Source organism: Trichosurus vulpecula, chromosome 2 (assembly GCF_011100635.1).
Source record: "Trichosurus vulpecula isolate mTriVul1 chromosome 2, mTriVul1.pri, whole genome shotgun sequence".
Lineage (NCBI taxonomy): Eukaryota > Metazoa > Chordata > Mammalia > Diprotodontia > Phalangeridae > Trichosurus > Trichosurus vulpecula.
This window is the reverse complement of record NC_050574.1, coordinates 168,181,084-168,191,027: the sequence shown is the minus strand read 5'-3', so window position 1 is coordinate 168,191,027 and position 9,944 is coordinate 168,181,084. Positions and strand designations below refer to the sequence as shown.

Below are 9,944 nucleotides of genomic sequence, written 5' to 3'. Positions count from 1 at the left end.
AGCTCAGAAGAAGTGACACAAGGACATTCTCAAGGTCTTTCTGAAAAACTTTGGAATTAATTGTGGGACATGGGAAACACTGGCACAGGACCACTCAGCATGGTATGCCTGCATCAAAGAAGGTGCATGCTCTATGAGCAAAATAGAATTGCAGTAGCTCAAAAGAAATGTAAGATGTGCAAATTTAGAGACATCTCCACTCCAAATGTTCACATGAACTAATTGTGCCCAAACTGTAGTAGATTCTTTTGAACTTGTATTGGTCTGATCAGTCACAGTTGAACACACTGATATCATTTTGGTCTTAAGTATGAAGGGCAAGAACTACCACCACAATCAACAAATTTGCTGATTATGAGATGTTACATTTTGAGTAAATTTTCTCACATCAAGGAGGAAGGTCATGGACTTTGTGGGTGTCAACAAGAGTAATATGCATTGGATCCAGGACTTCCATGTGAAAGTCTCTGCCAGCCTAACTACACTGGAGTCCATTCACAGTGCCAGGTACCATACCCAGCTCATACCCAGCCATCCCAAGGCACTGGCTGACCTTGCCAACAAGGTGTACTTGACCTGTATCTTGAAGCATTCCAGCACTGAGTAGAAGCCCATCTGTGCCATGCATCATGGCATGCCACTTTCCTTTGCACCACTAAGGAAAGAAGGTAAGTATTTCAGGTTTCAAACTTACCAGTCCTCTGTGTGCCACCTCATTTGGCAGTCTGGCCTTAGGAGACTGTCCATTATTGCAGAGTACTTTGTGAAGGGCCATCCTCAGTGCCAGCCAGCCAGATGCTGTGCATGTAGTCCATGATCAGTATCTGGTGACAGGCCAGAATAACACCTCCACAGTCCTGGGTATGCAGAACCTGGTGTTCCTATATAGTGGCAGGAAGTCAAAGGAAAGCTTGGTTGTAGCTTCAGGATGTGAGACCAGTGAATCCTGTGTCCCGGGGATGTGCCTGGGTAGGTTTCACTTGAAAGTTTCACTTGAACCCTTCATTCCCTGGGGTGGGAGGCAAAAAGAGACACTGAAAATAGTCCCCAAACGATACATCAACAATACTCCTCAACCATGTGACTTCCCCTTCTAAAGCTGAGGCCACCCCAACACCCCTTTCCTTGCATTGCCCACCTAGTGGAGAGAAGACAGAAGCCCCTACTTTCCTTGATCCCAGGAGAGATCTGAAGACGGCCCTGCCACATTTTCTGTGCCCTGATTGGAGTCAGTCTCATCTCTGATAACTCCGGCTTTCTCAGAATAACTGGGCAATTATTGGCTTCACTGACCCAGTGCTGTGGACACTGGCACCTTGACTGGGCCAGACTTATGTACACATACTATTAAGATGAAAATTAGTATACTCAAACACACACACACACACGCACACACACACAATTCAAACTCATGATTTAACAATTGGCTCTCTAGACTCAATACTAGCTGGCTAGAGCATGCCCCTGTTACACTGCTGCCAGTTACATATCACCAGTCTCCAGTCCCAACACCAAGGGAAACTGGGATTCTGAATCGCATGCTGAACACTCACAATGGGGAGAGGGGGCAGAGTGGCCGCAGTTCTGGGTCCTACTACATTTTAAATACATATTCCCTTTTAAAGTTTCCCCTGTCACCTGGGTACAGGGTGAGAAGACTAGATCCCCATTGCCCCAAAAGCTGTGGCATTTTATAAAATGCCTTAATGTTCATTCCCACCATCTTTGACAAATTGGTCCTAAAACCTGCCACCTGGGGATTCAGAAACCGTATTAGTGTATCTTCTTTCCACACACTCCTCTTAAATGTGGGGCTGGGGAGAAGGGAGGCAGGAAACAGGGTGCCTTGTTTACCCTGAATATTGATTTTAATCAGTGTTGTATTACCTACAGGGCATCTCCTCATTGTCCTGGTTTTTCTATTTCCTGTCTCTTTGAAAAATCTTAATGTCTGTAACTTCAAATTCACAAATCTCTATATCTAAGCCTAGAACTATTTTGCTCTTTCTTCATGTCATCCTTTTCAATTTTCTAGTTAGGTCTTAGTTATTATCCTTCCTGTTGCCATCTTGTGTGTGTGTGTGTGTGTGTGTGTGTGTGTGTGTGTGTGTACTTTTCCATTTTCTGATGTGATTTTTTTTTCCTTTTTAGAAGAACATTCCCTTCCCCAACAGTCTTTCCACACGGGTAAGTGGCTTTAAATTTGTTTCCAGTTGCAGTCATCATCTGTCTTCTTAACCTTAAAATAGAAAGGTATCCTAACTGGTCCACCTTCCCCAAGGGGCAGATTCACTAGCTGTTTGATGCCTGTCTGACTTACTCCTCTATAAGTCCATAAAAACAGGTCTTCTCAGCAGGACTATATATAACGTCGGCAGGAACCATACATAAATTTGGTTTAAGAAGATTTGTACCAGAAATGGTCTTATCTGTATTATCATGTTTTCTAATGATTGTCCAGTTTCTTCTAGAGGGAGAGTGGAGGATGGTAGGAAGAAAGGTCTATGAGGGATTAGCAAGGGATTTGCAGGCCTTGTAGAGTAAACAAGCCTGGGGAAAATGGGCTCTGGTTCAAGCTCAGATCTCAGTGAGTAACTGGTAAGCTGTTTTAAGGTTCAAGCCAAAATATCACAGAGGATTCCAGAGCTTTACTAGAAGAATAGGATTTGAGTTAGAGAGAAAGGTCTAAAAGTATGTGGAGATTTGCAGGGAGTAATGTCAGGAGAATCTCATGGAGTGGGGGATGTGGAGGGCATGAGGGGATGGCAGCTTGTCTCGCACAAAGATTAGTAGAAGACAACGTTTTAAATGGCAGCTTGCTGGCTGCCTCCCTCTCTCTCAGCTGAAGGCCATGTAACTTTTGAGGAGTAATAACTTTTCCTAGAATACCTCTCTGGGAATTTGAATCAGGTTAGTTTTATTGGATAACATCTACCAGCTCCAGGGAAGGAAGGAGAATTGAGTGCTGGCTCCTATGTTGTCCCCTTATGTTCATATACCAACCTACTCAGGTCAACTAGGTGGCACATTAGATAGAATGCTGGACCTGGAATCAGGAAGGCCTGAGTTAAAATCCAGCCTCTGACCCTTAGTACCTGTGTGATCTTGAGCAACTCACTTAACCCTATTTGCCTCAGTTTCCTCATATGTAAAGTGAGCTGGAGAAAAAAAATGGCAAACTATTCTAATATCTTAGCCAAGAAAACCTCAAATAAGGTCACAAAGTCAGACATGACCAAAAAAATGACTGAATGACAACAACCATCTTTATAAAGTATAACAGCTATTGGAAGTAACCCTATCATCTTCAATGAGTTCAGGATTACTTAAAATATATGGGTGTGTGTGTGTACATTTATGCATATACACACACATATATATACATATATTCACACACATACACATATATGCATATGTATGTATAGAGACAGAGGTCAATAGAGATATATATCTTTTTGTTTATCCTAGTGAGAATTTGGTAGACTTAGTTCAGATTGTACAATGGCCAGTTGCAACAAGGGCTGATGGGAAGTAGGTTGGAAGTGGATAAAGGAGGACAATACTGACTGGTAAGTTAAGAGACTCCTAAGAGTCTCCTAAGAGACTACCTAAAAGTATGATTTGGGAGGATCCTTTTGCCCAGCTTTCCATTCTTTTGTTACCAAGTTTTCAGGTCTGTTGATATGTAGAATTCAGGAAGTTAGTCAAACCTTATCTTCTATATAAAGGTTTTCTTGAGATGCAAAGTCAGGCTTCCTTGTATACATAATTTGTTTCCTTATAGGGTATACCGTAATTTGTCCAGACAACTTTTAACTTGCCTAGGTAGTTATGGATTTCTGATACTAAAATATATAAATGTGAATGGTAGGAAAAAATCCAGAGGTAGAAACACACACACACACACACACACACACACACACACACACAGAGAAAGAGAGAGGGAATATTTATCAAACATTTATTGTTTGCCAGGAACTTTGGGGATACAAATACAAAACAAAAGTAACAAATAAACAAATAAGATGATCTCCACTCTCAAGGAATTTTCATTCTAATAGGAGGAAGATGAAATATAAAAGAAAGCTGGAAAATTGGGGAGGGCGAGGGCAGCCTGCATGGAGGCAAGGTAGTTGGTTGAATGTTGGAGAAGTCTGGTAAATGAGTTAAGCTGAGTGTGAAGGGAGCAGCATGGTTGGAGCCCCTAAAGAAATGGTGATTGCCAGCCAAGGACTCACTAATCAGGAAAGCAGAGCAAAGGGCAGAGTCATTTTGAGATGCATTAGGAAGTAGGTGGGGAAGTGGAAAAGTCCAAAAGTAAGTTGAGCTAGGAGTGATCAGAACTACAAAATGTTCTTCCAATAAATATGGAGTGAAGTATTCTAAAAATTTTCAGTGTTGTAGGAAAGATTGGGTACACACATAGTGGAGAAAACAGATGTAAGGGACACAGTAAGCAAGGAAAATCACATTTCCAAAGCTATAGAGCTCCAATCTCTTTTCTCTTCTCATGGTAAATCATCTTACACTGGTCAAGTTGTTCTGCTGCAGGAGGTCATTAACAAGGATGCAGGATCGTAAAGATAATCCAGCCTCCACTGCTGACTTCTGGAATAAGTGCAAAAGAAAAAGCAAAGCATGATAATTCTCTCAAGAGCTGGGTTCTTCTTATAAATCTGGCTCTCTTCTCTACTGCCAAAGCTGTGTCCCTTCTCAGGACCCATCAGGGACAGAGTTGATCCTTTAGTCAAGAAATGACTGACTGATATTCAATTTCATTGAGTTAATTGGGGCACTTCATTATGTCTTATAGAAGAGTAAAGAAGCAGAAATATTTCTTTCCTCTTCCTTTACATTGACCCATCAACATTTGAAAGTGGTGAGCCCTTTACAAGTTATGGATTGACCACTTCTAGTTACATACTCTTTATAGTTTGTGAATAGTTCAGTAAGAGTATGATTTACTCAAGTTTTCATACCCTTTACAAACTGTGAACTTATTTATTTCCAACTGCTAGATTTTCTTTCAGATTCAAAGCGTTAAAGGATCAAAACCTTAACACTTCATTGTCTCTTATCTGCCCAATACATACTACAGTTTCATTAAGTGGATTGGGGATACATACTTAATCGGGGGTCCACAGGCAAAACTTTTCTTATAGGTACATATGTAGGAATATACCAAATAGATATGAGGTGATTTAAGGGGAAGACTCTGTGAGCTAGGGGGGTTGGGAAGTCTTTATATAAAAGTTGGCACTTGAGAATCCAGTTAGTACTTTCTGTCAGGAATGTTAATAATTGTGCCCCAGGCATTGATATCTAGGGAGTAGGAGGCATATTTTCTACACCAGGCAGCACAGCCCCACCCAACCATCATATTCCTTTGCCCACTCCTCCAATTTCTACCTCCCAGGTTCTTATGACCATTATGCCCTGCTCCCAGGAATGTATGCACAGAAAGGAAGCCTTTGCACTAATGCATACTGATTCTGAGGTGCCAACTGGCCTATGGACACATGCCTAATGGTGACAGATGAGTGGGAGAACAGTAAGGAGAATTAGTGGCAAAGGCATCTTCCAGTGCTCATTCAAAGAAAGAGGCCTAGAATGTGAGAGGAACAGGCCTAGGATGTCAGGAGTAGGATAACCATCTAGGAAGTCTTCAAAGGGTACAATGCAAAGAAAAAGTGTCGGAAGATAGGGACTAAAGAAAGTGTGAGTGGAATTCATTATTTGGAGTTAGTGGGGTTACACAGTATTCGCACTGATACTCCCTGATCTGTCACTGAGTGGCATGGGTCCATAGGCCATTTGGCACCTTAGAATCATCATGCATTAATGTAAAGGCTTTCTCTGAAAAACATACCTCAGCACTCTGAAAGCTGGCTGCTCTTCCTCTCTTGCCCCTTCCCACACAAGGTCAGGAGGTGGACTTGGCTTACTTCGTATCTCCTACTGTTATTTTCAGACCCCAATTTTGCCATTGTCACATATCAATCACCTCTCTGCCTTGAAAATTTGTCCTCTATTGGGCCTTGTTGCTATTATCTGTGTATCTTCAGGGTCTTCTCCTTTCTCCCCAGTGATTTCAGTACCTAGCTTGTAGTCTTCTTTCCTAGTCCAATTTGCTCCCTCGAATTAGTCTTTCTATCTCTTTATTTCTTTTTCTATCTCTTTATTTCTTATGACCCTTGCCACCAGTCAACCTAAATCACACACAAAACAGTTCATGCTGTAATCTCCTTCCCAGTAACACATCTATTCAACAAAATTTGTCCTAGCTGTCATAATTCCTAGTTGTGACTGGTAATATTCCAAATGAAGGTGATTTTTTAAGCCTAGAGATCAGTGAATAGCACTGTCTAGAAGTCAATGATAGATTGGTGACCCAATCAGAGGTGACGTGCCATGGAAGATTATAGAATCAGAAAATTTCTTTAAGAAATCAGCATGTTTTGAAACAAATAGCAAATTGAGCACAGGCAAATAAATGAATTATTTTGATCAGGATTATTTCAACCATTATGATGGCTGGTAGGCAATTGAGGGAGATGTGATCCTATTAAGGACCCCTTTCCCATAAACTTGTATATTAGCTTTTTTGGATGAGCCCATTTCTTGGAGGGACAACCAGACAAATAATGTCTACTGTCTCTGCAGATTTACTCCTGCCGTTTGGGTTATGTGGTGAGTCCAAACAACATGCATTTCTTTATGACAACTATTATGCTACTGGAGGGTGGGAAAAGAGAATGTTTATAGAATTACAGTAGTCTTAGCAGTGACTTTTTTTTTTGAAGTTGGATTGTTTTACAGGAATTCCCATGGGGAGAGATTTCAGCACAATAGTTTGGTTGGACGCTTCAGAAGTAGAATTTATTACAATTACATGAGCCTTACCCTTCTTCAATTTAGGAAATTATTCAGAAAAGAGATGACTTTTCAAACAATAGTAGAGGTCCTTTCTTATCTGTAGTCCCTAGTTTTCCTTACTGGGAACTATTAGGGGTCAAGGAATGGAATAAAGTGTTATATTCCACTCATTTGATCTTGAAGTCTCTGCCCCCCAGTTTCAGAATGGCAAAGACACAGTTCTGTGGGGTTTTCCATTCATCAAGGAAGACATGGTGGCAAGGAGGAACATTTAATGATATCATTCATTGGCAGAGGGGTAAAGTGTGAATACCTGGTATGCATGCATGCACGCATGCATGCATATATTTATGTATCTGAATATATTGGAATCGAAAAGATGGCAAGAGAAAGCAGGGCTGGAAAAAGAGGGAAGCGAATGCCCCAATTGTTAGATTCTTAGAAGAAACCTGTAGAGACAGCTGTTGCCTACTAGGGAGTTTTCACACAGGATCTCTTTATCCCCGCTGGCTTCAGCAGCCCTGCCATGGATCCAAGCGATTCTTGCGCATCAGGAAGTTAATTTTTCGTGCCATTTCCATGTTGTAGATGCGCCGACAAGTCTCATAGCTCTCCCTCTGTCGTCGGCGACATGGCTTCTCATAGTATCTCCGCCGCTTGATATCACCGATGAGCCCATCCACAGTAAGAATTCTGTTCAGGGTCCTGTATGCACCGTCCTCATTGCCTTCCTGCACCATCACAGTCCTGGCAATGAACTTCAGGTGATTTGCCATGATCTTGGGACAAAGTTGTCTTTGTAAGGAAAGGAGTTTTCGACTAAAGCAGCTGAAGGGTGGGTGTGTGGGGCAGGGGCGGTGGGGAGACGACTGCCAGCTCTGGCCTGCGGCGCGACCGAAAGCAGAAACTGTTAGCAGTGACTTTTTGAACACATTTTGAAAGAATGAAGGGAGACATGTTACTACCTCCACCAGAGGAAATTCAACTTAAATAGGACTGAAAAAATCTTTCCAAATATTGTCCAAATCAGCAAGTCCAAGGCATACATTGCTTGAGATTCCTAAAGGAGTTGATATATTTCACTATGGTCTCCTGCCCCTTTCTGAGCCAACATATCTGGTTACTGGTAGCTTTGGCCCCCAAGAGCATGTCAAGATTTTACTAGACTGTTAGGTAAACCCCTCAATATTCTCCATTAAGGGAATATTTTCTATAAGATTCAGAAACTAAGGTAGTTCCTATCTCAATAGGGGGGACAGTATGAAGGCCATCTTGGTCCAAGCTATAAAGAACTCCCAGTTGTGAAGTTCTATATCAACAGCTTATATTTCCAGACAAAGTCTTTTGGTTGCTTTTTAAATTACTTGATGAACCAAGAGTTTCTTTGCATTTTCTGTTTCGATTCAGCCAAAGGCCACACTTGAGGACCTAGAGAGCCACACCTGGCCTTAAAGCTGCAGGTTCCCCACCCTGACTACATCCCTATACTAATGAGCTCTATGGTTCTAGATGGTAGGAACGTAGCACCTCTTTGAGAGTCAAAGAGAGTTTGGTATTTCCCCTAAGTGCTTCTTTTCTTTTTAAATAAGATTTTTTTATTTTTAGTTTACAACACTCAGTTCCACATGATTTTGAGTTCCCCATCTTCTTCTCCTCCCTCCCCTCCCTCCTTCCCCCCAAGATGGCATGGGATCCAATATATCTTGTACATATAACTTCACATTAAACTTATCTACACAATAGTCAAGTTGGAAAGAAGACTTATGACCAATGGGATGAATCATAAGAGAGAAGAAAAAATAAAACCAAAATAAAAGAGAGAAAACAAAGGAGAGCAAATAGTTTGCCACAACCTGCATTCAGACTCCATAATTCTTTCTCTGGATGTAGATAGCTCTTTCCATCATTAGTCCTTTGGAGTTGTCTTTGAACCTTGTATTTCTGAGAAGAGCCAAGTCTATCAAGGTTAGTCATCACAGAATCAATACATCTGTGGTTGCGCATAATGTTCTCCTGGTTCTGCTCCACTCACTCAGCATTATATTATGTAGATCTTTCCAGGTTATTATGAAGTCCATATCTTTCCCATTTCTTATAGCACAATAGTATTCCATTACATTCATATACCACAACTTGTTTAGACATTCCCCAATAGAAGGGTATCCCCTTGATTTCTAGTTCTTTGGTACCACAAAGAGCTGCTATAAATATCTTTGTACATATGGGTCCCCTTCCCACCTGTGTGATCTCTTTAGGATACAACCCTAGAAGTGGTATGGTTGGGTCAAAGGGTATGCACATTTTTATTGCCCTTTGGGCATAGTTCCAAATTGCTCTCCAGAATGGCTGGATCAGTTCACAACTCCACCAACAATGAAGCAGTGCTCCAATTTTCCCACATCCTCTCCAGCATTTATCATTTTCCTGTTTTGTCATGTTAGCCAATCTGACAGGAGATGTAGACTACCTAAGAGTTGTTTTGATTTGCATTTCTCTAATCAATAGTGATTTAGAGCATTTTTTCATATGCCTATAGATATCTTTAATTTCTTCTTCTGAATACAGCCTGTTCTTATCTTTTGACCATTTCTCAATTGGGGAATGACCTGTATTCCTATAAATTTGGCTCAGTTCCCTGTATATTTTAGAGATGAGGCCTTTATCAGAGACACTGGTTGTAAAGATTTTCTCCCAATTTTTCCTTTCCTCCTAATCTTTGTTGCATTGGCTTTTTTATGCAAAAACTTTTCAATTTAACATAATTGAAATTATCCATTTTGCATTTTGTAATGCTCTCTATCTCTTGTTGTGTAATGAATTCTTTCCTTTCCCATAAATCTGATAGGTAAACTATTCCTTGCTCTCCCAAATTGCTTATAGTATCAGCCTTTATTCTCAAATCATGAACCTATTTTGACTTTATTTTGGTATATGGTGTAAGATATTGGTCTATACCCAGCTTCTGCCCTACCATTTTCCAATTTTCCCAGCAGTTTTTGTGAAATAGTGAATTTTTAGCCCAAAAGCTGGATTCTTTGGGTTTATCAAAGAGTAGCTTGCTATAGTCT

The 9,944-nt window shown here is 40.9% G+C and overlaps 1 protein-coding gene and 1 pseudogene across 1 annotated transcript; one reads left to right on the top strand and one right to left on the bottom strand.

Annotated features, from left to right (window-relative positions):
• Positions 1-403: 403 nt before the first annotated feature.
• Positions 404-1,097, top strand: LOC118836850 (annotated as a pseudogene).
• A 6,158-nt stretch (positions 1,098-7,255) lies between these two features.
• On the bottom strand, positions 7,256-7,665 carry LOC118839512 (28S ribosomal protein S21, mitochondrial-like). Its single transcript, XM_036746980.1, has one exon. The coding sequence runs from the start codon at positions 7,650-7,652 to the stop codon at positions 7,389-7,391; it is 264 nt and encodes an 87-aa protein (XP_036602875.1). The 5' UTR covers positions 7,653-7,665; the 3' UTR covers positions 7,256-7,388.
• Positions 7,666-9,944: the final 2,279 nt, after the last annotated feature.